At 47.2% G+C, this 27,849-nt stretch overlaps 1 protein-coding gene across 1 annotated transcript in view; it reads left to right on the top strand.

Annotated features, from left to right (window-relative positions):
- The window catches only part of ZW10 (zw10 kinetochore protein), a 235,790-nt gene that overhangs the window by 151,397 nt on the left and 56,544 nt on the right, over positions 1-27,849 (top strand). Inside the window, exons 10-12 of the mRNA XM_086957379.1 lie at positions 14,409-14,644; positions 18,190-18,261; positions 18,972-19,141. Of these exons, the coding sequence (XP_086813505.1) occupies positions 14,409-14,644; positions 18,190-18,261; positions 18,972-19,141 (478 nt within the window). The remainder of the gene's footprint in view (positions 1-14,408; positions 14,645-18,189; positions 18,262-18,971; positions 19,142-27,849) is intronic.

Raw genomic sequence — 27,849 nt, 5'->3', positions numbered from 1 at the left:
TTTGCCCCCTGCCATCAGTCAAGACGGAACTACGCGTACCCGCAGGATTTCCTGTATCTCCCTCTGGCCCACGGAGGTGACGGAGACTGCGATCAGCACCCAGACGAGGCGGTGAGGAGTGCGGAGGATCCCGACCAGAGCCTAGCCGAAAGAAGCAAGGTCCGAGGTGTCAAGAGGCCCACCAGTTTCCGAAGTATCCACGTGTCGAGTCGAGTTGAGTCCGGTCCAGTCCAGTCAAGTTTTCCGAGGCCTTCTGTTTCCGTGCTTCCCGGTGAGTACCATTGCTGGGACGTATCTAGACGGGTGCATTATTATGTATCCGGTAAAGACGGGTTTGGGTACACAAACGCGGTCTGCACTGTTTTAGACAGTGTATCTGTACTGTTTAGCAGTATATCCGTTATTCAAGTTCTTGCACTGTCTTCGACAGTGTATCTGTGCTGTTTAGCAGTACATCTAGTTCCGAGGGTAGAGATATATGTTCAAAATGTTCTCTCATGTGATTAATGTCGTGGTATGAGTGATTGTTTAATGTGCATTATTGTGTTTTTGTGTAACTAGTTGTGTTCAGAGTTAAGTAGCAAGGATTGAGTATCCAGTACTAAATAGACAAGATGCCGTTTTTCAATAAGTTAAAGCAGATAGGAACTAGGAAAGGGATGCTAGAGGAAGAAATTCCTATTCCCCCTAGGGACACGCCTGGAAATTTCATGTACCATAAGCATGGCATAGACGCCATACTGTATCTAGATTTATGGGCCGATTATACTAAGCACCTAGAAGAAAGACACAGGTGGCCCGTTACAGGAACATAGGATGCCGAGTGCATCCTGAAAGTAGAAGAAGCACTATGGAGAAAGAAAGCCAGACAATCACAGAAAGATGCCATAGAATTATGGCGTAAAGAATCACATAAACGAGCCGAAAAAGAACTCCGAAAAGAAGACAGACTTAGAGAAGCGTCGGATAGAGTCCGAGAAAACGAATTAGTTAATGAAGGGATCCGAGTAAAAGCAGAACAAGTAGACCGCGCACGAAACAATCTTGTAAATGGCATGTACTTAGTGGCCGAGGGTTCGCCTGAAGCCACTTCAGAAATACCGAAAGATCTGCCGCCACCATTGGTTCCAACTAAAGTAAAACACAGGACTACTAAAGACATATTCCTGGCTTCCTATCTAGATGATGTAGCACCCGCTTACACCAACCCACCTGCCCGTGTACCGCCTACTGACGGTGGCGGAGGTGGCAACCTGGCTCAAGACCATATCCCGCCATTACCGCAACAGAGTTCCCCCGTTCGACAGCCTGTCCCTCCACCCCCACCACTTCCCACACCTAAGGTTAAAATACCAAATCCGCTTTTGCCTGATCCTATTAAGAGACAAGTTCAGGTACACATACAGACTCCACAGAGAGATAATGCCCAAGCCTCTGCCCCAGGAGGTGCAACAGGGGGTCTTCAGACCCCGCCAGCAACACACAGATTACACGTTAGGGACATGCTGAAGCCATATACACCCCAATCACCCCGTCTCGACATACTCAAAGAACCCCTTCCAGTTTGCAGATATGATCCAGTACCCGGTAAAGACGATAGAATGTTGATAGCATCACTACGTTTGCGACAAGCCACAGATTACCTAGTGTTATTCCCGGGGATGACTGATCACCTAGATAGAATATATCATTTTGTCCAGACTGGGGAAAATCCTGAAAGTATTAAGGAGGCCCTGGCACACCAGAAAGTTGACACTCAAGCATATGTATTACGTTTTTTCATAAATTGCTTAATAAGAGACCGAGACAGGCCTGGGGTAGACCAGGAAGAAATGGAAGCACTAAACAAGTGGGGTCAAAATATAGCCGAAGGAAAGCATGATAGACAGAATTGCATAGCTAGCATGTACAAGAAAATAAGAAAAGCAGTAATAGAAATACACGAAAAAGAAAATGCCTCCTCCGAGGAGGAGGAAGGACCTGAAGAACCAGAAACGACTACAGATACGATAGCGTATGTAGGTAAGGGAACTTACCTTAGGAAAGGCATTCGCCCAGAAAGCAAGAGAGTTTTTCTCTCTGGCATATCAAAACCGAATTCTCCTGAATATCTGTTTCAAGACACTGATAAAATGCTTCGAGAACGAATGGAGTACCATGTACTCAATTCTATGGATGAACAAGAACTAGCCCGGTCAGCAGTACTATGGGCTGACAATACTAATATATACAATGATGGCACAGTAGCACAGACATTTCTGAACCTTTCCCCAGACGAGCAGAAATTAGCAGGTATATACATGATTCAGCACCTCCTCACGTTATACAGAAATCAACATTCTGATCCAGGTCCCTTACCTGATACATTAGAAGCGCTACTTATGAATAGATGGAGAGGCCTAAGTACCAAGTTAATTCAAATAATTCTAGAACAACGGCACAGATATAACCCTTTCTTAGGCCCACAATATGTTTCCGCTCCGCCCCCAGAAAGGAGAATGTTTCATATGGAGCATTTTGAAAGGCAGAACCCATTACGAGAAGTACATCCAGTTATGGGCACCGATAATACCCTGAAACGTGTGTATGTATACACACCTCTGACCAAGTTAGAATTATTGGAGATGAAGAAACTAGTACCCTGTGGTTCCCGACATCTCATCCTTATTGACTGCTATTGATTCAGATGCAGCGTTCTTTACTGTAATTGACCTCAAGAACGCCTTCTTCAGTGTGCCCATTGATCCAGAGAGCCAATATCTCTTCGGATTCAGTTTAAATGGACGAAGTTTCAAATTTTCACGCGCACCTCAAGGATTCACAGAAAGCCCCAGCATCTATAGCCAAGCACTGAAAAGCACTGAAAAGACAACTTGATTGTATCCAAATGCCAGTTAACACTGCCTTACTACAGTACGTCGATGATCTGCTGATCACCGCACGAAGTGAACCCGAATGTGAGCAAGCATCACTGACGGTTTTACATTTTCTGGCCGACAAGGGACACAAGGTGTCTCCTTCGAAGCTACAATTCTGTGTTCAGCAAGTTGTGTACTTGGGTCACTTGCTGTCCAAAGTGGGGAGACAGCTCACTCCTGATCGCATCCAGCTAATTGTAAATATGCCGCAACCCCAGACACAAAAGGAAGTGCGGGCCTTTATAGGCCTCACCTCGTACTGCAGACAATGGATTCCTCAGTATGCATTTCTAGCTAAACCACTCATTCGGTTGACAACACAGGAGGCAGCGACTTCGACTGCCCTCCCTTGGACTCAGGAACATACACAGGCTTTTGAAGAATTAAAGAAAGCTTTATGTCAAGCACCAGTTCTAGCAACACCATGTTACAGCAAACCTTTTACACTTTTTGTTACAGAACGTGATGGTACAGCGTTATCTGTCCTCACTCAAGACCAAGCAGGTTCACATAAGCCTTGCGCTTATTTTTCAAGTACATTGGATTCAGTAGCCCAGGCACTCCCTGCGTGCTTAAAGTCAGTTGCAGCGACAGCCCTAGCAATCAGACAGAGCGACTCAATTGTATTAGGACATCCATTGACAGTACAAGTCCCACATTCTGTAGAGGTCCTTCTAAACCGAACCCAGACTCAACACTTTACTATAGCACGACTGACAGGTTATGAATTGACGCTATTCCAGCCACACATAGAAATCAGACGCTGTAGCATTCTAAACCCCGCAACATTGTTACCTTCAATTATGACAGATCCAGCCCCGCATGATTGTATAGAAATCATTAATGCAGTAACAAAGCCCCGACGAGACTTAACAGATGTTCCATTGACAAATCCAGACCTGACACTTTACGTGGACGGTTCATGTATGAGAACAAGTACAGGAGAATTAGTGGACGCGTATGCAGTGACCACTGAAACTGAAGTCAAAGAAACACATCGTATTGACACACTGTCTGCTCAAGCGGCGGAGCTCATTGCTCTGACCCGAGCCTGCATACTAGCCAAGAACAGAAATGTTAACATATACACAGATTCCCGTTATGCTTTCGGAGTCGTACACGACTTCGGAGTGTTATGGCAAGAACGAGGTTTTTTGACCTCTCACGGTGCCAAGATCCAACACGGTCCCCTCATTCAAGCCCTGTTAGAAGCAATACATCTGCCCTCAGGCATATCCATCATGAAGTGTAAAGCACATACTAAAGTTACAGATTCTGTTTCCCAGGGTAACGACCTGGCAGACCAAACAGCAAAACATACAGCATTGACTCACACCCAGACAACTGACGTGACAAAGACCATAGTACCGACACATTGTATGACAGTTAAAGATCCCACACTAGATGTAATCGATATTCAGACACATGCCACTTCAGATGAAATCAAGAAATGGACTGAACTAGGAGGGATTCAGACAGATCAAGGATGGATGACGAAGGGAAAATCTACATGGTTTCTCCCTGACTCTATGGTTCAAGTCATAATAAATACAGCACATAGTCCAGCACACCTAGGAGAAAAAGCTATGTTAGACAGTTTACAGAATCTCTGGTACAACAAACACTTACGAGCAGCAGCAAAACAGAAAGTGCGTACTTGCATGATCTGTTGTCAGTTCAATCCAGGTAAAAGCGTCCCTGTAGAGCAAGGTGGATTTCATCCTCCCGATCACCCTTTTGAAGTCCTCCAGATGGATTATATCCAGATGGACCGATGTCGAGGATTTAAGTACGTCCTCGTAGTTGTTTGTGCGCTTTCCCGTTGGACCGAAGCATATCCAGTCCCAGATTACACTGCCCCGACCACTGCCAGGCAGCTGGTTCGAGAATTCTTCCCACGGTACGGCTTGCCTCGTATCGTGTACTCAGATAACGGACAGCCATTCTCATCCGAGCTCATGAAACAGGTTTCCCTTCTGCTAGGATATCAGTGGAGATTCCATTGTGTCCGACATCCCGAGGCCGCTGGCCTTGTAGAAAGGCATAACCAGACATTGAAAACACGCCTTGCCAAAATCTGTAAAGAGAAAGGGGTCGACTGGATAGTCGCCCTGCCAGTTGCATTGTTCTACATGAGAATGGTCCCCCATTCGAGATCAGGGCTATCCCCGTATGAAGTGGTCTTTGGCAGACCACCGAATATGTGGGGGACGCCCATGCCTAAGAAAATAACTGATGTTGATTGTAATATGCTGACAGATTACCTTGCCTCCTTGATGTCTGCACTCCAATCATGTCGTTCACAGGTTGCCGCAGCCTTTCCCGACAACACTGATGTAAAGCCACACGATGTTCGTCCCGGGGATACTGTGTTGATTCGCAATTTTGACAGGAAAAGCCCGCTGGAGCCCCGCTGGAAAGAGCCGAAGATCGTCCTTCTTACCACGAGGACCGCGATTAAAGTGGAAGGCCGAAAGGGGTGGATCCACACGAGTCATATTAAAAAATGTAACGAACTGTTGCCAGAAACTGACTCGTCCACCCCCTCAAAGGACTGCCTCGAATCTAGTGACTCTAAAGTTCCCAAGCGAGAGAAAACTCCCCAAGAGGAGTATCGAACAAAACTCCGATCTAGCAAGTCAGACAGTTTAATTGTTTAAGTCCTCCCCTAGGTGAATCGGTTAAATAGTTTCTGACATGTATCCCCTAGATCGAGATAGAGAGAGAGAGAGACAACTCAAGAAACGTACATACTGTAAATCACTCCGCAGTCACTGTATAGTGACATTATTGGTTATGTTTTTTCTAAGTCTTTTGATTATTGTTGCTAGTATACTACTGCCAATATACTACCCTATCTTCAAGCGTGAACAATCTGTTTACAATGTAACTGCCGAACATTCTTTTAGTGAATTACCGTCTCATGAACTATCTTACAGACTTGCGCTGCGTAACAACACATTCATTAGTATGTTACATCACTCCCATCAGACTAACAATGCTACAAACTGTTGGATATGTGGCCGACTCCCTCCCTATCAGAAATATAAGGGAGTTCTGCCTCTCTTTCCGTACCCGTTCACTCACAATGGATCCTGTGGTGCATGGTTTAGATTAATTAATTCTTTAGATTCTGATATTGCTGTTTTCGAGGGGAATTGGATTTGGGGAAACCTGAACCTAGTTCTGCTCAACATCTGCTACCCTGACAAGAAGGGACTCCCCATTTGGACAGGAACTGATCTAGAAAATGAAGTATATGGATTAGGTAATTATACAATTAACCTCATGATTCTTACTGTTGAATCCGAAGCTGCACCAGTTCTCCCTGCTATGTCAGTATTACCAGTCACAGGCGACTTATGTGTCAGAAAGAAGGGTTCAGTACACTTAGGTCATAGTAAATGTACTACTGTGGTCGAATTCAGTGATCATGGCAAGTCTTCCTTTAGAGCTACTCGTCATTCCTATTTTGTTTGTGGCCATACCGCATACATACGCTTACCTCCAGATTGGGATGGTACCTGTTACATTGCCTTCCTTCTGCCACCTGTTTTCCTAGCCCCTCCTGATTATCACAGAAATACAAATCTAGTAAAGAGTAGACTCAGAAGAGATCTCCCGATTGTCGACTATACTGAAACGGCATGGGAGCAATACACAGATTTCAATAAAGGATTCTTTTTCTTCACAGGTCCCGTCCAAAACAGTAAACTAATACGTAGATTAACTAGAACACTCGAAGCAGTAGTGAATGAAACTACCTCCGCTCTAGGCAACTTAACAGAGGAGCAGTCCGCCATGCGGGTTGTTGTTCTTCAAAACCGTCTTGTTATTGACGTCATCTTGGCAGATAGAGGCGGAGCTTGTAAGGTCATCGGGTCAAGTTGCTGTGTTTTCATTCCAGAAAACGCACCAACGGTATACCAAGCTATCACACGTCTTCATAAAATTGCAAGTTTGATACATCAGAATCCAGGCACCTGGACTTGGTCCGGTTGGTTCTGGACAACATTGACTGCGTGGGGATGGAAGATCCTATCGTTCCTAGGCATTGCCCTTGTCATAGTATTCAGTTGCTGCCTGTGCCTACAATGTGGGCCAGCGATTTGTGGACTGTGCGCCACATCGTGCATTGCACATTCCAGTTTTCACTCAGAACGCAAAAAGAAGAAAGAAGAGCAAATGATGTTACAAGAACAGACTGATCGATTCATGAGGATCGATATATCATGAAGGGTCCGTAGGGAACAAGGAGGGAATGAGGAAATATAAATTTTATGGTCAAGAAATGTTCCCTAACGTGTACCCCACCGTCTCCATGTACCAGCTTAAAGTGCATGTAACTTCCCTCCTGTGCCAGCTATGAAGACGCAAATACATTTGCGTCCAACGTTAACATGTCCTCTTTCAGACCCGCCATGAACGGGTTGAATATTCAGTTTCTAAATATGCTATGCCAACGTCTTTTTGTGGTGTACTTTACACGTTTTTCAGCTCTGGCGAAGTAGGCCCTGAATTCTGCCATGGAGCCTTTTTCCGCCTTCTGACTCTGAATGCCTCAGCCTGGGCTGCCTCTGTACCCGTGACCTCTGCCTTACTCCCTGCGCGGCTCACGGCGCTTAGCTCAGCCTGCTGCCTGCCAAGACCAAATTCAACCATCGCATTATCTGTTCCGCTCCTCGAAAATACATTCCTACCTACTAGTTTAAGTAAACATCCCCCCAGCTGCAGAGCAAAGGGCCCGGCCTCACTGTCTCCGTGCAAGTAATTCATAGCCTCTGTTACCATGGTAGGCCCATGCCCCCTCGCATCTCATGCAGACACGTAGCCGCTTATACACGCACTCACAGTCAGTATAGAATAGCTTCTGCCCCAGAGACCTTTTCCTTTCGATAATATGGTTCCCAAACATCAGATATCAGATATGATATAGGAACGAGTTGATCTGACATGCCAGACTTCTGTCTCTTTCCGCTAGTGTAAATGTCAAGTCCCCTGCACCCTCCAGTTTCACGCCAATCACACGTCATGCAGCTGCGCGCGCATCCAGACTTCAGATTTCTGCTGACATTGCAATATTCTGTTTTTTCCCCACCTACTTGTGACACTTACATGTGACGTTTTCTATATTCACGCCTAGTTCACGCCTTCTAATTACGTATCACTACCACGTGTGTGCTCTTATCTTGTTTCTCTCAGCTGTTACGCCTACTGTATTGGTTTCTATAATATGATTTAAGTATATAAGCTATGTATTGTCAATAAAATACTGCTCTATCCCTTCCTGCACCCCAGTGGTGGCAGGAACCCGATATCCGATCTGGTACCATGACCATTCCTTTTTAAGGAATAAAACCCCTAAGAACTCTAACACCACGGACTCTGCCTCTTTCTTTCCGATTGAGTTATTTTTGTTTAAGTACTTACCTGCATAGAAATTAAGACGGTAAATCAAATATTTACCACAGCGGGGCCACGTTCACACCGGAAGAGGAGGCAGGCGGAGTCGTAGCGTCTCGCGGCCCGTGGCTCCTGTGAGCGGTGTAGAGCCCCGGGGCCGCGCCAGCAGGAGGTTGGGCGCCGCGTGCTGAGGTAAGGTAAGTTCCAAAAGGCTGGAGCGCGATTGGTGCACTTGTGTGTGTGTATGCTCGTGTGTGTGTGTGTATGTATGTGTGCGACGGTGACGGCGGGGGAGGGGAAGGGGGGGCCTCGGTGCACTTGTGTGTGTGCGCGCGTGTGTGTATGAGTCAGGGGTGGTGTCTCTGTATGTATGTATGTGCGTGCGTGCATGGGCGCGTGTGTGTGTGTATGCGCATGCGTGTGTGGTGCTTGCGCTTCCCAGGAGACAGCGCCTGGCCACAGCGCGCGTTCCAGTTACAAATCGCCTGGAAGGATGCGCGTGGCCAGGACTGTCTCCTGGGAATGATAGTCGCTGACAAAAGATCTCGGCGGAGACGCGCTTCCGCGCGTTGGCGCCGAGACCTAAAAACCATTCAAAAACCACTCCCAATGCACCAGCTCCCAAGAAAACCATTCCAAAAACCCACCTCACACCAAAAACCCTCCTATCTATCAAAACGCCAAAAAAAATAAAAAAAAGCTACCAAAAAACCCCAACAAAAAATGGAGGGAGGGAGGGAAAATGAATTTAAGCCCCACCTAAAATCCCCCGCTTGTGACCTAAAATGGCCGGCTTTAACTGTGCCAGCCCAACAACCAGCCCAACAAAAGCCCAAAAACTACCGCCAGCCCAAAACCAGCCCTCATACGGCGCTGGCCAATCTCCCCCCCCCCCTTCCCCCGGCCCCAAAACCCCCGGGGTAGCAGGCCTCCCGCGGGTCGGCTGCCCCCCCCCCCCCCTAAATCTCCCCCCCCCCCTCCCCCAAAAGCCCTATTGGGGCCCAACGGGGAGACGGGGAGAAGGGAGGCAGCACAGACTCGTTTTATGGTGTGTCAAAGGCCGCTCTATTGGAAGCAGGTGCACCTTACACAAACAAAAAACCCTTGGCTTGTGCCGTACAAAACTAAACCTCACTAAATATATAATTTTCCTAACAACCCCCCCCCCCACCGCCTCCCCTAAAATGGTTCCCCCTGGAAAACAAACATGAATACAATTTGCAAACTTCAATTTACCTTCAATCTCTGTCCTCCCCTCCCTACCCTTCCTGTTGCTGCTGTGGGTCCTGGTCCCTCTGCTTACCTCCGAATAGGGGTCATCTGGCTAGGCCTTGCCCTTATTCCTTTGGGGGTGGTTGCTCACTATGCTGGAGTGGCTTGGAGGTTTAGGGGTCATATGGCTAGGCCTTGCCCTTATTCCTTTGGGGGTGGTTGCTCTCTATGCTGGGGTGGCTTGGAGGTTTGTGTTTCTGTCTGTCTTGGGACTGGCTCCCCTTCCCTATTTCTGGATGGGGGTGGTTTTCTTTCTACGAAGAAAACTGACCTAGGCGCGCTGGGGTGGGTCTTCTGTGACCTCGCTCACGTCACGTACGCGGACGCCTGAGCGGAGTCGCGTGGTCCCTCCCCGACGCGCAGGGATGCTGTGGCAAAAGTTTTCCGGATCCAGTCTCATGCCTGGGGATAATTCTACGTGAAGTAATCTGCGGCTAGAATCGTCTCTACCAGATACATCGTTAATGACGGTAAGTAACTCGTACTTCTGAGCAAATCACTTGATCTCCATGGATGTGTAATTGTGAAATATAACTGGTGCTCTTGTAAAGCGCTCAGATACTTTCCGTTCGAGTTCACATTATATAAATACCCCCCCCCCCCCCCCCCCCCAAAAAAGTGCTTCAACCCTGCGCCAAAATCCCTGCTGTGCGGGGCAGTAAATCTTCTCTGCGAGGACAGAAGCCCGCTCATATTCCTGTTTTTGTACATCTGGCTCAGAACTACTCCGCTGCAGGTGCTGCATCGATGCAGCGCCACACTAGTGAGGGTAAGGAAAGGCTGATACAGGTAATGTGTTGGCAGTGACGCTTCTCTTATGGGGCACTTTGTCTTTCAGGATGGCAATGATGCTACCCATGCTTAAGGCCATGTGGAAATGAGCAGGGCAATGTAAAAGCAAGTCGGGCACATGCTACCAATGTGGATGATCTAATGGTAACCGTGCTTTGCATAGTAGGGGCAACATGTAGAAAGGCACGGTAAGAGTAATTTACATGTGGATGCAAATGCGTTAACCTGCATAAACGGATTCTCTCTTTAAACATTGATTATAATGGAGCCTTGCATATTGTGGAAGCTAATATGACAGTGGTGTTTTTCATTCTGGGCCATAGGAGAATGGAGCTATATCCTTCGGATAAGGTGGGGTTCTGCAGGACATTAGTCCACTCCCACACTTACATGGGAATGATGCTGTACATTGTTGCAGAATATGCATACTCTCATAGCTTTGGTGGTCTACACACTGACAGAAGTGTGTAGACTGGTATGGCAGTTAGCTGGACAGTACTTCGGAACAACGTGTACTCTGCCATTTCATTAAGCGATTCAGTCACTGGATAAGGGCATTGTGGACAATGGCTTCATAGAGGTATCTGATGGGTAAACACTGAGGTCTGAGCCTGTGACATTCATAAACAGAGCTTGGTAGCTATCACACTTGCCACAGGACCTTATTTCTGCATCGGTGATCAGAGGATCCAAGAATATTTAATGGGATAAAAAAAACACTGCAGTTGACCCCAAACTGGCATATTTGAGCAGCTTATATATGAACGAAAATACTGTAGCCTACAGTGTCAATATCATGCCATATAAATTCATTAATGCGCATGGTATTTTATTTTCAGCCTCATAAATCTTCATATGCTTTCAACTGCTAGATTTACCGTGATGAGAACTCTGTAACAATATTTGAAAGTGGTATTATTTCCCTTGGACATTTTTGTGAATGGCACCCGCTCTAACAGTATTTCTCCTGTTTTGTTCATGGCACACTGTCTCAGACGAAGCCTCTCCTACTGCACAGCTATTTTCCTCCTGTGAATCCACGGTTATGTATGATACATGAAATCTTCTTAAATGCATTCATGACATTTTCTCCTTTGGGAGTATAACGTGTCAGACCATGACTTTTGGAATATTTCTTTAGAAGGAATGGCCTATAAATCATTGACTTCTTTTCCATAGTATTTGAAAAGTTGTCCTGCAATGTGCACCGTTTGGTCCTATTTTGATTTATTAATTCTCATGAGTTGGAAGGTGGAATTAACCCAAATTAGTTGCTTGCTTGCTTTTGTTTGGTGCAGTATGGGGCTGGTTTTGGGAACTCGTTAACACTGCTCTATATCCCTCTTTTGGATCTCCGTTTCTTCTTTGCATGTTGAATATTCTTTACTTTAAAAAGTCACTTTGAGAGGAGGCCGTGTAGGCTCCCGGCTCCGCCGACCTCTGCCTCCCGCCGGAATATCCTGTCATTTATCCAGTTTTGCACCCAGCCACATTGTGTATGAACCTGCTGTGAGATTAATGGTGCTATCCCGAGATCTCTACTTGCTCGGCAGATGAAGATCTGTCGAGTGGAAGTTTGCAGCCTTGATCTGCCCGGAAGCCGGGGTCTCGAGTACTGGCCCATCCGGGTTTCAGTTAAACAACATCGGCTGTGGTGGTGTGATTGGGTCCGGTCTACCGGAGTGGAAAAATAATTTTTATTTTTCGCTTTTTCGGATTGATGTGGATGACGGTTGGCTGCCTTGGTGAAGGTCGTAGGAGAGGTGACAGCCTAACGCTTGCAGTTGTGGTCGCGGGCCTTGCCCGGTGACCCGGTAACGGGCCCGCTGGTGTTCGCTGGGTTTGGTTCTCCGCCTATGGTGGCATCCCCAGGATATCATCGAAACAATATAGAAGTCTCCCTCTGCAGTCGACCAGTCCTTATTTGCCCCTTTCCCTCTGAGAGAACGAGCCTGCTGGGGGAAGAGATCATGATCGATACCGATCAAAGAGCGGTTGAACAGACTGTGAGTGATCCGTCGCTGCAAACTGTGTTGGCGGCCATTGGGTCCTTCAGGTGTACGTTGATGACCGCATTCAGATGACGATGGATCGCTTGGTTGAGATGCTACGAATTGGACCGGACCCTACTCCATTACAAGAAACAGCAACAACCGAGACACCCAATATGGCCACTCTGATGAAGGAAGTAGACCCCCCATTGTGTGAGGTATCGGAGCCTTTGACCAGGGTTTTGGAAGACGAACACAAGCTCAATGCCACCAATGGATTGTTAAGCCCACGATCGTTGCAGACTATGGAAGGACTATTTGATGTTCCCACTCCAGAAACTTTTGATGAGAATTGTTATCTGAATGAAACTGCGTCACTTCCCTGTGTATCGGAGGCGCTAAGATGGCGGACGAATCAACGCTGGGAGTTCTCAACGGGGATGGGAGTCTCTGGACTTGACGATGTTCACAGCACTTTCGTTCTACTACTTTGTCTTGCATTGAGTTCTATTATAGCTTCTTCGTATCCGGACTGTCTTGTGAAAGAGTTGGTCTATCAGGAGGGGACTTATGTGTCTGATCGGAAGGGGCAAAGATGAGATCGAAAGACTGGGTTTGACTCAAGTATCGATGGGCACAGGATTTGCTAAACTTATGCTATAGTAAGGCTGGGCGGTGTTTGATAGATTCCCTTGTTAAGACACATATTTGCTGTCCGATTGATTTCCTGACTTCAATTAGGGGATCCTTGGTTCTGGCGGGGGGGGGCGTCCGGGAGCCTGCACGAATATGCCCTCCTCCACTTCTCTTCTCTACTTTGGTTGATTTCTTCTTTTAGAACCTTGTTCGTTGGGGCGACAGGTACGCTGCTACTGGGGGTTAGGCGATAGCCGTTTTCAGGGGTGCAGGGTGGGGGGATGGGTTTATTGTTTTCTTTCTGTTATCGCTCATATGGTTTTCTCTCTTTTTCAATTTTTCTCAGTCTTTTCTTTACTCGTAATACTGGCGAAATATCCTGACTTTGATCCATAACCTCTAGTATCTAGTTGCCATGATTCTCCTGCCGTTTTGATTTTATGGGTGGGAAAGCTTTGAGGATCCGCAACTAAACTGTTAACCGGTTATACTGATGCAAATTTTATTTTGTGCTTAACCCCTTCCGTGCGGGCGGTTTTCCCCGCCCATGCTGACTCCGCCTTGCGCGGGCGGAGTCATGACGGAACGGTTCCGTCATCCGCACAGCTCACCCGTAGTGCATGACGGAACCGTTCCGTCAGCAGCATGGAAGGGGTTAATAGTGCGAGCCTCTCGAATATTTTTGCTGTTCCACTACTATCCTGTTTTTGTACCAATTCACCCTGTCATTATTGGATGTATGTATGGCACCAGATATGTCTGTTTATTTTTTGCTTTAAACAATAAAAAGATTAAAAAAAAAAAGTCACTTTGAAAAATGTTAAATGCTAATAATGCTTGTTGAGCTTTTCAGCTTTGGTTTTCTTGGTGTAAAGGGTGACTACAACAAATGTATTGCATGTTGATTGGTTTAGTAAGTGGTCTGCACTATATGGCATCTTCATGGGATGGAACAGTGCAGAAGGCATGTGATAACGGAGAGTAAAGTTAGATTTTTATCATTCAGTGTCCTTTATTATACTTTGTCCTGCAGATTCACACTTCTCCTAATCCAAGGGTATGTATTTCCCTTAAATGAGGAGGAAGCATTTTCAACACTTAATGGTGTCGATACTTTGAAAGGGTGCCGTTTGAAATGAATGAGCAGAGATTTCCTGCAAGTAGAATCATTAGCTCAATCTTTTCAGGCATTGTATGAAAGACCGCTGCTGACCATGACTCATTATGCACCCAGCTACCTAGCTGTGCTCTTTCATTCCTGGTTGCTTTCTTGAGTTTGAATGGGAAGGCTCTTCCTCCTTGGATTTGTATGGTTTACTCTTTACAGTTTTTGAATGTTTTTGTTGGGTTAGCGGTTTAAATTTTCCTGTTTTGTGTACCTTGCTTCTGTGTTTAGATCGCCCCGGAGTCGAAGGTTAGCGTACAGAAATTGCCCAACCCTGGATCTGGCGACCGACGCAAGACGCCGCAAGTGTCCAGAGCCATCCAGGAGTCTGTGAATTTGGAGACTCAAAACAAACTGGGACAGCATACTTTCTCCTTGCCGGCCTGCCGAATTAGTGAATCAGTGCAGAAGTTGGTTAATTTGGCATATTCAACAATGACGGAGGCTACGTCTAGTGGCAATCAGTGGTGAGACTTGGAAGGGGAGGTGACAGTCCACTTTGAATGTTGGTGTTCAGAAAGGAGCTCTTGCTGAAATCTGTGAACTTTAAAGTCCCAGTGGCAGTGAGTGTTACTGCGGCCCAATCAGACGTTTGTAAGGCAAAGCAGTCCAACAATATCAAACGTTGGCTATTCCGAACATTGTTGACTGTTGTTTTGGAGGTAGTCACATGTATATTCCAGTCAGCTCACTACTGCGTGCTTTTTTGCAATACATGCAAGAAAACTGAAAATCCCGCATATACCACGGATAAACAAAATGGGTGCAGATTAGTCTTTGAGCTGTTTATCTTTTGCTGAATGTATGAATGGGTACTTATAAATGTTCACTGTACGATCACATGTTGGCCATCGAATGAGGGCTTTAACTCCTTGAATGCTAAGGCAATTCCCGCTGTGTGCTGAGAAATGCAGGATCCCATTATTCATGACGAGCTCACCTTGTCATGAGCACAGCTCCAATGTGCCTCATGATGAGCTGAGCTCGTCATGAGCATGGAAGGGGTTAAGAAGCCCAGGTGGGTATTCAATGCTTTCCTGAATGAAGAACGACACATGGGGTGTGTTAGAACCGGCTGTCTCTAGTTGGCAGAGGTATACACTTCTGACAAATAGGGACACACCTTTTCTAGTCAGGGCAAGGGGGTCACACCCTTCGATAACCCCTGCTCACCCCCTTGGTAGCTTGGCAGAGCAGACAGGCTTATCTCAGAGGCTGTGTGTTAAGCATTTATGACCACATACAGTAATAACGTGAATATACTACAAATGGACACGACACCGTAGTATTATAAAAATAAGTATTTTTATATAAGGCTTAGCACAAGACCAAATAACGACAAAAATGTACACAATCTTAATAAATACTCTGGGAAGGGAAAAAGGATAGTTCAACGGTAGTTTCTTCTTTAGCACAAAAGTCTTTAGTATCAAAGCAAATCTTCTTCTTGGCAATACAGTTCTTAGCAACAGGGTAACCCACACGGGGGCTACACGACGTCGAGGCAAAGTTAATCCAAAGGTTCGGCGTCGACCTCGAGGAGCGCTACGTCGAGCCCGGAGTCACACGGACCCCCAACAACACAGTACCTTTGGATAATGAAGCACACGATGATCAGCGGCGCCGAGCAATCCGGCGTCGCGTCTTCGGTGTCGATCAGGCTTCAGCAGGCGTCGTCGTTGATGATGCGGTTGCACAGAGTGAGCAGCGCTCACGGTGTCGAGAGGGCACGAGGCGATGCGATCAGCAGCGGTGCAGACACGAGGTCCCTTGGAGCTGGAGCCGTACTCCCACCCACTGGCGTTGCTGCTGGCGTCGGTCGGGCCCGGCGGCCGGTCGTCGAGGAAGCGGGACACTGGGGCCGTTTCCCACTGCGTCGAGCTGGATTCGGCGACGTCCGTCGAGGTTGCTGGCTCTTTCAGAGGTGCTGGATTCACAGGTTCCAGCAAATAGCACTTTAGCAGATGAAGTCCTTTAGCCCTGTGACTTCAGCAGGAGACTGGCACTCTTCCAGTCCTTGGAGATTTTCTTATCAAGCGTGAGAGTACACACACAGTTCCTCTCTCCTGGTTCCTTGGCAAAAATAAAGAAGCACTGCAGGATTCCCCCCAGCAAACAGCACACTGGCAGAAGGGGTAGGCAAGTCCTCAAATCAGCAGGCCTCTTGTCCTTGGTTACAGGGTTCCTTGTCAGAAGTGATCTAAATTCTTGGTTCAGGGGTCCTTCTCTTATACCCCTTCTCGGCTTTGATCCCTTTGTCCATGCAGGGGAATTTCCCAACATCCTGGGTCGGTTGTGGGTGGAGCCAGGCAGAAGCACCTGGCCTATTCACTGAGCAGGGCTGGGTCCTCAGACGCCCAGCAGGAGGTGGAGCCAGCATTGACACTGGCAGGAGCAGAGCTATCGGCCTCCTGGCAGGAGGTGGGGCTAGGATCGTCCATGGCAGGCACAGAGCCATCAGCCGCTTGGCAGGAGGTGGAGCCAGCATTGTACCAGGCAGGGCAGGCTATCAACAACTACTCTCCCCCTACTCTCAACGCAAATGTCCCACTCATCCCACACTGACTCATCCAGACCTCTTGGAGCCACCCAGCTCCTGTCACACACACGCAAGACCAGCAGAAACCAGAAATGGTTAGACAAGAAAATAGACACTTTCTAAAAGTGCTATTTTCGAACACAGAGTCCAAAAACCATCCACACCAACGGATGCGTAATTAAACCCCGAGTTCAGGGATACCAAACTCGACATTGCACCATGCTCCCCGAGCCAGCTAGGATCATAGCATTAATAATCCCGGCGACCCATTCTAACTTATGGAGAGCAGGCTACCTCGCAATAGTGAAGAACGAAGATGGCGGTTGTTCACTATCAGGACATGCCAACTTGGTCAGGCGTGTCCTACCTTACACTTACAATGCACCCTGCCCGTGGGCCTACCATAGGGGTGACTAACAGGAAGTCAAGGGAAGGTTTGAGGGGCTGGCAAGTAGGTATACTTGCGCAGCCTGCGTGACAGCACTAGGCTGCACGTGGGTCTCGCAATGACCGACCCGTAGACCTTCTTTTACGAGGCCGCTCCTGTGGGTGGCACAACACGTGCTGCAAGCCCACGAGAGGCATTTGTATTTACAAGCCCCGGCACTCCTGGTGCACTAGACTAGGGACTGACAGTAAACCAAATAAGCCAAACATGGATACAATAGATACATCAATTTAACATAGGAAGCACTTGCGCTATGGCACTGATCAGCAGTGGCACGGCGCCCAAAGCATATACCAGCAAAACATCGTAAAACAGAAAAAATGGAGGAGAGACTCAAGCCAATGATGTCAGGTCTAACAGGGTGATTTTTCCACAGCCTTGTACCAAGATGTGAGTGAGACCGGCCTCCTATTATAGAATTCCTAATTCGTATACTTGTGAATAATATATGGGTATTAGATCGTAACTGCTTTGCCTGTTTGTAATGATTAAAGTGAAGGGCTAAAGATTTTTCCAGCTGGTAATACACTTTGTAAAGAGGCATAGGGTTTTAGAAATCATTCCTTGTTCAACAGGCAGCCAGTGCAATGTTGTCTGGGCTTTTAACCCCTTTGATGCTTGTGACGGAACCATTCCGTCATCAGTCACGGCTGAGCTGTGCTGATGACGGAATGGTTCCGTCACGACCACACCCTGTTCTGGAATGTCCAGCACAGGGGAAAAATTCAAGTAGCAGCCAAGGTGTTAAAACATGGTCAATCAAAGCAATCAAAAGTACATTTAGAAAGGCCAGCTTTTACTATGATACTAGTAACGTGTTTACTGACCTCTGCTCTATTGTGTGAATTTGAGTGGGACAGGCCAGGGCTAAATGGTGAGCAGCTTTGTTGTACTGCATGATAAAAGCAGACGTTCTGTCTACATTAAACAGTGAGAGCAGGGGCAAAGTGGCTTTTGATTTAAAAATTGTTGCGAACATTCTTTACTTTGTCCCATTCTTAAATAGTTTTTCTTTTCTTTTACAGTGCCATTCAACTTTTTTACACTGTAAGACATATCTTTCATTTATTTCATGATGTTGTACCAACGTACCACAAGTAAGTGGATTTTTTCATTCAAAATCTTTTTTTATTTTTTTATTTTATTATTATTATTTTTTTACACTTGAGCATTATTGTCTAATCTCAACGTATAGTTTTTCAGCTCAAGTAGGACACTTCAGTTACAATAGTTCATTAGCTGACCAAATGTACTAAGTACATTTTCAATACAACAAGAACAGTCACAGTGATTATTCAAACACTCCTGGCTCCACAGTTCTTGTGTTTGATTCATCACTGGGCCTGTGCTAGAATAACAGTGGGGCCTTGCCATCACCCATAAACCATGTCTGCACTTTAAACCTCCGGCCATCCCATACCTGCATAAAGGAGTAGACGCTCACTCAAAATCATGTGCATCAATGCTCCTCAATAAGATCACAGTTAAACAACTCTGATTGTTTCTTCTTTTTTTCTTGGTAACAGACAACCGCTTTATACATATGGGCTTTTACGTGTTAAGATGTTAGTGAAAGTGAAGGCTCTTCAATTTTTTTTTTTTACTGATAAAAATAATGTCACTTACCAACTTTTCAGTAGGTAAATCAAAATACTGTTGCATCACCTTGGCTTAGTTCTGGCAAGATTTGTATTCTTCCATTCATGGCTCAGCATTGATCTTTGCATGTCATATTATACATTTTTTTGCTGTTGTGTTTTATCTTTTGAAGCATCTTACCCTTAGTTTTACTGTTTGCATCCCACAGAGAGAACCTTCAAAAATTGCCGCAACTGACGGCCATCCATCATAATAACTGCATGTACATTGCCCACCACTTGTTGACGCTTGGGCACCAGTTCCGGTATCACTTGCCATCTCCTCTGTGTGAAGGAGCTGCCACATTTGTAGACTTAGTTCCTGGATTAAGAAGACTTGGTAAGTTTATTTTTTTTATAGACCTTCACTTTATAGCTGTCACAAACACTTGTTGTCAAGTAGCACTTGTACTCAAAAGAATATTCACTCTGATCTATTTTGTTCTCCTTTTTTGTCAGCTTCCCTTCGTAATGCTTTTTTGATAAAGGTTCACTGGTTTAATTATTACCATACGGATTACTCCAAACTATAGCCTGCAGTGGGTATCCATTTGTGCACAGTTATGCCCAACTACTTGTACATGATCTTTGTTTCAAAATATAATTCATATCCTTTCAAATCCACCCCCTATTGTGTTTTGGAGGGTTATGGACATATGCTAGGTTAACACACATTTCGAATACTGAATACAAACTTCAGTAATAAAGAGTTCTTTACCAAAAGGTGCTATTCTATTTGAACAGTTAATCCATATATTTGTTTACTGTGTGTTTACTTGTATATTCTATAAGATGTGTTTCACAGTCTTTTGGCAAATAATTATTGAGCAAACTTTTTTGGGGACTTTTGTCCCCAATGCAGTGTGAATCCAACATGAAGAATAAATCCTTCCAAAGTTTGAATCTTCAGTTCAATATTTTGTATATTTTTCAATAACTTTGAATATATAATGTTTCCATTTAATTTCCAAAGTTGTTCACAAATCTCCTTTATGTTGGTTAAATACTAAAATATCTTCTAACCAAAATCGTTTTCTTTTTTTTTTATCAGAAGGCAATTAATTTGATCATGTTGCCGAAGTAAACAAATAAGTGTATGCTTCTCTGAAACATCTAATTCTTGGAAAAAGTCAATAACTGTACCATATTAATAAATTTGCTTCTATGTTGAGTGGTGTGGCTCACTGGTTAGAGGCGGCAGACCCGAGAGCAGAGGACGGCCCGGGACCAGAGTTCAATTCCCGACGCGGCAGGGTCGTGGACCAGGGTCAGCAGGCTCGATAATTCTCACCTCGGTGCCTACTCTAACCAGGGATCACACTCGGCAACTCTGGGCATTAGCTTGCCTCATCTCCACAACGGCCCCCCACATACGCCGGGGATGCCTGGTTTCACCTTGGAGATACCCAGCAGGGACCATCTCACAGGGAAAGCCAGGACGGGTTCCCCAGCGGTCTACTGCGCAGAGATACTCCTTCGGGAGTCGATTCTAGCGCATTACAAACCCACAATTAATTAATTAATTAATTAATTATGAAAGTCCTCTCATTTTCTTGTGTTAAAAGTGTTCTGTATCCTATCGCCATTGGAGTACTGCTTTATTCATCGGAGTTTGACTCCTAGAAGTATTCAAATGAAAAACCCTACTAATAGCACTCTCCATGTACACAGATGACATTCATAATCGGGACTGTGCGGACGAAAATACTAGAAAAGACATTCTTGAATTATAAAAAAAAAAGCCGGATTAGAGAATGCTTTAAAAAAATATATATTTTTTTTTTCCCAAGGTATTTCCAATCTTAAACAAAAACAATTCTATATAGATAGCAGCAGTGACGTCACTGTTTGAAACTGTTTTATAACTTTTTTGCTTTTTGTTTTAGTCAAGCTTGGTTAATCAGATGGTGATTACACAACAAGTCTAGGTGACAAAAAGGTGACAAATTATTTGCTGTTATATCAGAGTTTTCATTGAAGACCATTGGTAAAACATCTACCATACTTGGAGTTTCTGAGAGTAAAAATATTGCTTTACAGTCTGGTGACTTGGAATTTCAAACAAATGAAGCTCTGCAACTGATTCATAAAACAGGGTACTGAAGGATTTATTATCAAAAGCATTACAAAAGTTAAAAATACCTCCGAAGGTGCTTTGCTGAAACATAAAGCACCTGTAAAAGAGGCTAAGTTGGTGTTTACATCAAAATATTTGATGTGGAGCTATTGGGTAAGAAACTTTCTTGCATGCAAGTGTAAACTAATAACATTTTTCACAGAGATTTTTGCATCAGATCATAGTTTTGCATGCAGAAGAAGGGAAAACAAAAATTAGTAATTGGTCAGAGGTGAAAGAATACAACATAAGTAGAAAAAAAAGCAATAGACAGCAGAAGCAAATTCACATTTCCGTATTTGAGCTGTGCACACTGTTGTAATGGGTTAAAGGGTAACATATTCTGTTAGCCTCATATTGCAAAGAAAATATTTATTGAGTAATGAATGACATAGGTCTGTAATTATTGTCCATACAGACTCTGGTCCATAGGAAACAAAGACAAGAAAAGATAACTCTGATGGACAAAACATACAATTCATAGATGGTGAAGAAATGACTCTTCACTAATAGCAGTACATTTTATGAAAAACTACCCTAACGTTAATCTGGCTAAATTTTAACTAATAAAAAGCAACATAAAATAATAGAATGGCAACATCATTGCACAACTGCAGAGTTTTTAATTAAAGAGACTTACTGTCCGGATAAGGAAGAGAAGACATCCAAAAATCCTACAAAGACCACTTGAAAGATAGTTGGGAAATTGGGATTCAGGAAGGAAGGTAAGACTAGACATCCAAAGAACATTTGCACATGGGAAAAGGAGAGGGGCTTAAGGGTGTCTGTAAGTGGGGAAAAACCAGCTTGTAGAATTGTAAATTGTAAATTGATACTTGTAAATTGATACTTGTATAGTGCACTACTCACCCGCAAGGGTCTCAAGGCGCTTGTACGAATACCGCTGTGGAACCCATCCTGGCTTTCCCTGTGAGGCGTCCACTCCTGGGCACCCCCAAGGTGGAGGCCAGGCATCCTTAGCGTTGTCGGAGCCGTTGTGGAGATTAAGCAAGCTATTGCCCAGAGTTGCAGAGTGGGACTCCATGATTGGAGTAGGCACCGAGGAGAGAATAATCAGGTCCGTGGAATCTTTGAGTCCAAGACCCGCCGAGGCGGGAAATTGCCCGGTTACTCACCGGTAATAACCATTACTCCGAGTCCTGGTCTCTCCGTCCCATTCCTGATACGTGAGCAGCTAGTCTGCTCTACAGAACCCCTACCTAGCTGAGCTGTTGGCACTTCCCCCTAGGATGACGTCACCATCACGTGACTACAAAAGGGGGAAGTGCCGGAAGAATCATCCTGAAAATACCAAAGACAACAGAACGAAACACATACAATCACCCACAGAAAACCCAAACCAGGGAGGGAGGGAGGGAAGGGCTCAGGAATGGGACGGGGAGACCAGGACTCGGAGTAATGGTTATTACCGGTGAGTAACCGGGCATTACCTCCTCGTCCTGGTCTCCCCGTCCCATTCCTGATACGTGAGCCCATACCCAAGCACATGGTGATTGTAAGAAAAAAACAGACCAGAAGAATGTCAGAAAAACAGGTCCATTTTAATCAATGTAAACGGTACAAAACTACAAATCAAGCACTGCAGACAGGACACTAGTCCCAAAGGCAGCGGAGGCCGCCATCCCCAACTCCAGACGATAATGGGCAACAAAAGTGTGGGGAGAAGCCCACGTAGCAGCATTGCAAATGTCTCGCAAAGAGGCACCCCTGAACATGGCCCAGGAGGACGAAACGCTCCGAGTCGAACGACCCTGAACAGAAGAAGGCAGGGGACATTGGACCGAATCATAAGCAGAAACCACTGCGCCCTTGACCCAACGAGACAAGGTGGACAAAGAAGGGCGAAGCCCCAGACCCGACAGGCCGTAGGTGACGGACAGGGAATCAACCTTATGGAAACCAGCCGTACGCTCCAAGTAGATGTGGAGAGCCCTCAACACATCCAAAGAATGGAGTAGCTCCTCCTCAGGAGAGGCAGGAGTCGGAAAAAACACAGGGAGAACAATATCCTCCTGACAGTGAAAAGTTGAAATCACCTTAGGGAGAAAAAACTGACTCGGACGGAGAACGACCTTGTCAGCGCAGAAGCGCAAGAAGGGGGAAGAAGCCATCAGCGCACCAATCTCACCAACCCTACGCCCAGAGGTAATAGCCACCAGGAAGATAACCTTGGCAGAAAGGAACTTCAGGGCTACGGAGTCCAAAGGCTCAAACGGGGGACCCGTCAAAGCCCGAAGAACCAAGGGCAGATCCCAAGGAGGCACAGGGGAACGGGAGACAGGACGTTGAAGCAAGAAACTCCTCAGAAGGCGAGCCACCAACGGGGAGACAGATGAAACAAAGGAACCCCGAAAGGCAAGAACGGCAGCCCATTGCGCCCGCAGGGAAGAAACCGCCAGTCCCAAGACAAAACCATCCCGTAAGAAGTCCAACACCCGCACGGCCTCACAGGAGGCAGGAGAGAGACCCGTCCCAAGACACCAGGTGGAAAAATTCTTCCAGTGACGGGCATAAGACTTCAAGGTGGAAGGACGCCGGGAAAGCTGAAGACACTGGGCAACCTCTAACGAGCAACCCAGACCCAGCAAACTCAACCTCTCAAGTGCCAAACCCCCAGCCGGAGGCGACGCAGGGAGGCAAGACTGAGAAGAGGAGCCCGCAGGGGGGAGTGAGACAGGGGAAACCTCCAATGAGGGCAAACGGCAAAAGTCAGCAGAAGGGGAAACCAAGACTGCCGAGACCACTCTGGAACCACCAGGAGAACCTCCGCCCGATCCAAACGAATCTACCGGAGGACCCTCGGAATTAAGGCAAATGGAGGGAAGGCAAACAGCAGACCCCCCGACCAAGGAATCGAGAAAGCATCGGTCGCCCAAGCCAATGGAGACGGGATGATGCTGCAAAACAGAGGAAGAAGGGCGGAATCCTCCGAGGCAAAAAGATCCAGCCAAGGAAGGAGGAATCGGAGGACAATCTGCCCGAACAGATCCGGGGACAGACAGAGGGACACCGAGGAGGGGAACACCCTGCTCAAAGTATCCGCAGGCCCATTCTCCTTCCCCGGAAGATAGACCGCCGTCAGAGACAACAGATTCGACTCGGCCCAAAGGCCGATCTCCCGGGACAGGAGAAAGAGAGAATGACACATGCCCCCCAGGTGATTCACATAGGAGCGAACCACCTGATTGTCGGTCTGCACAGAGACCGCCCGACCCCGAAGGAGAGGAGCGAACCAAAGGAGAGCAAGCCAGACCGCCCTCAACTCCTTCCAGTTCGAGGACTGGAGGGACTCGAATCGGGACCACCGACCCTGACCCTTGGAAGAACCCAGAACATCCCCCCCATCCCAATGCACTCGCATCCGTGGACAACACGACCACAGACCGAGGGGGAAGGAGATCGAACCCCCCGGAAAGGGAGAGAGGAGACAACCACCACTGGAGATCCGCCCGAATCCCCGGAGTGACAGGGATCAGAATCTCGTAGTCCAAGGAGGCGGGATCCCAGTGAGACAGGACATGATGCAACAGGGGGTACAGATGCAGCCTGGCCCAAGGAAGGAGATGTAGAGTGGACACCATCTCCCCCTGACTCCGCAACCAGAAACGGGCAGACACCTGCGACTGGGAAAGAAGCCATGAAAGGTGGCGAAACAAAGTCTACTGGCGCTCCTGGGAGAGGAACACCATGCCCAGGTCCATCCGGAAGAAAGCCCCCAGGAACTTCAGGGACTGAGTGGGCACCAGGGAGGACTTCCGGTGGTTGATAAGGAACCCAAAGGAACCCAGCAGATGACACACCTGGGCCACATCCGACAGAGCCTGCGAAAAAGAGGGAGAGACAATCAACCAGTCATCCAGATATGGAAACACCAGCAGCCCCCTGGAATGAAGAATACCCACCAGAGGGGCCAGGAGCTTGGTGAACACCCTGGGCGCAGATGACAGGCCGAAAGGCATCACCCGGAACTGGTAGTGACGGGACCCCACAGCAAAGCGCAGAAAACGCTGGTCGGCAGGATGGACCGGAACATGCAGGTACGCATCCATCAAATCCAGGGACGCCAGGAAGCCACCCGGAAGGATCAGAGGCAGGATGGACTGGAGGGTCACCATCTTGAAAGGGCGATGGACGACGAAGCGGTTGACACGCTTCAGATCCAGAACAGGACGAAGATCGGAAGTGTCCTTCTTGGAAACCAGAAAGAGGATTGAGTAGCAACCCTCGCCCCTTTCCAGCGGTGGAACCTCCACAATAGCTTTTTTCTCCAACAGGAGTCGAACACCTGCCAACAAAGACACTCTTCGCAAAGGAAGACGGGGCAGGGGAGTCTGAACAAAACCCGGAGGAGGAGGAGAGGAAAACTGTATCCGGCAACCTTCCGAAACAGTCTGAACCGCCCAGGCATCTGGAACCGACAACCACTGGGCGCGGAAGCACTGGAGTCGACCACCAACGGGAAAAGGCAGACAGTCATTGAGAAGAGGAGGAAGCGGGGGTGGCAACACCGGCAGCGGCCCGGGGCTTGGCACTTCCAGGGGCCCCCCGGCCATGACCCCTGCCTCGAAAGGGCTGAGAAGCGCCACGAGCAGAAGGCCCAAAAGCGCGACGATAACCAAATCCACGCCCCCGAGCAGGAGGACGGATCGGAGCCACCAGCTTGCGGTTCTCCGCGGACTGCTTGACCATGCCCTCCAGCTGAGGACCGAACACCTTAGAACCTTCAAAAATCAACTTAAGGGGGACCGACTTCTGCGGAGAGTCCGCCTTCCAGGAACGCATCCAAATATGACGCCGGGCAGCAATGGAAGCACCAGAAGCGGCCGCCGCCGCCCCCAAATTGTCAAAGGAAATGTCCGACAGGTAACGCACCTGCATCTCCATCAAAGGCAGAAGAGGAGTGGCATCCTCGCCGTCGTTCAGCAGAACAGACAGAGACTGGAAGTCTTGAAGGAGTGACTGAATCATATAGTTGGAATAAGCAGTCGCCCGGACAGAGAAATTAGAAGCAGCATAGGAACGCTTCACCGCCCCCTCAACACGCTTATCCACAGCATCCGCAGGAAGGGCGTCCTCAGAAACAACCAAACCCTGAGAGGAAAGGCCAGCCATTAAGTTGTCCACTTTCACAGCCTGAGGGAATTCGTCAGCAAAACCCTCAAGAGGGTAACGTCTGGACAGGAAACGAGGAAAAGAAGACTTGTCCACCTCCTTCCATTCGTGAGACAGTACATTGCGCACAGCACCATGCAAAGGCAAAGTACCTGGAGCAGGCTGGACATACTGCGTAAAAAAGTCATCCTCAACAACAGCATCCGCAGGAGGAGAAAAACCCAAGTTGGACCTCACATGGGCAAACAGGTCAGTGAGCTCAGCACCCTGAACAAAACGACCACGGACACCCTCATCCTCACCAGGATCAACGTCCTCCTCCGGAGCATCTTGTGGATCTAAAGACACACGAGGCACCTTGGGAGGAGGCCCAGCCGCGTCCCTAGCCAGGAAAGCAGCAGCCACAGCCTCATTAACAATGAGGCGCAGGGCATCCAGAGGGGTCGCAGAAGAAGAAGCATCTGAATCCATTGCAGAAGCACAAGTCCAAACAACACTCCCAACAGGCAAAAACAAGGACAAAAAACATCCCAAAAAGGACCCCAGATATAGGCGAGGACCCGAACACCTGTGGGAGGGGAAAAAAAACCGGGCCAGTATTAGAAGCCCAGCCAGCCGCCAAAATCGCCCCCTCAAATGATGCAAGACACCAAACTCCATGGAAAGCCCCTGCCCGCTACAGCAGGGCGAAAAACGGACCGGAGAATGCCCAGGAACGGCCGCTGGAGCAGGCCAACCCAAGCCAGGTGAGCACTAACGAGGCACAGAGCACAGAAACGGCCGCTAACGCGAGCCGCGTGCAACAAAGCGCCCCCATAACAAAGCCGGCCGCTAACGCGAGCCGTGAGTAACAAAAATGCCCCCAAGAGTAAAGGAAGCCTAATGTAGCTCGGGGGAAGCGGCAGCGAAAACAAAACAGAGGCGGCCGCTAGAGCAGGCCGCCGCATAAAACAAACAAACAGCAGGGAGACTTACCCGAGAAAAAGGAAGCCTCCAGGAAACAGCCCAGCCAGGAACGCGGTCGTAGACTGCAGAAAAAAGAAGACAGGATGATTCTTCCGGCACTTCCCCCTTTTTGTAGTCACGTGATGGTGACGTCATCCTAGGGGGAAGTGCCAACAGCTCAGCTAGGTAGGGGTTCTGTAGAGCAGACTAGCTGCTCACGTATCAGGAATGGGACGGGGAGACCAGGACGAGGAGGTAATGAACCCTGGTCCCGGGCTAGACCTCTGCATCCGGGTCTGCCGCTCTAATCATTGAGCCACACTCCTCCACAACCTCGGTGCACACTTGCTTTCGGGTTAGAACCACCACTTCTGAGACTTGTTAGGCAGTGAATACTTAAGACCGAAGTTAGTGTGTAAAAGATGCCTCACAATTTGTTGAGCAGTTGTATGGCTTCATGTTTCATCATTGTATTGCCATATTCGATCCTTGCACTTTTGTACCCTTGTCCCTATCTGGCTCCCTAATTTAGTCAAGCTAGGCAGGACTTCTACCTTTTTATCTTGTTACTACCTACTTTGATATTCCGTATTCAGTGGCATCCAAGTGCTTGCACATGTATCCTTGTCTGGTCTTATCATAGCTTCTTCCCATGCAGAGTTCACTAACAGATATTAAGAATAATAATAATGACATTTCTACAGTGCACACCTACTTCAAGAGAGGTGTCGCAGCACTCGATACCGAATACCACCCGTTAGTACAGTTCTCAAGCCCCCTAAATCCTGAACTGAAAACCCATGTTTTACTTTTTTTTAAAACATTTCTACTGACCGGGTCTGCCAATCTGATTA

The sequence above is a fragment of the Lissotriton vulgaris genome, chromosome 2_1 (assembly GCF_964263255.1).
Source record: "Lissotriton vulgaris chromosome 2_1, aLisVul1.2, whole genome shotgun sequence".
In the NCBI taxonomy this organism is placed as follows: domain Eukaryota; kingdom Metazoa; phylum Chordata; class Amphibia; order Caudata; family Salamandridae; genus Lissotriton; species Lissotriton vulgaris.
Note: the sequence above shows the minus strand (reverse complement) of the source record. Positions and strands in the feature narration are given on the sequence as shown.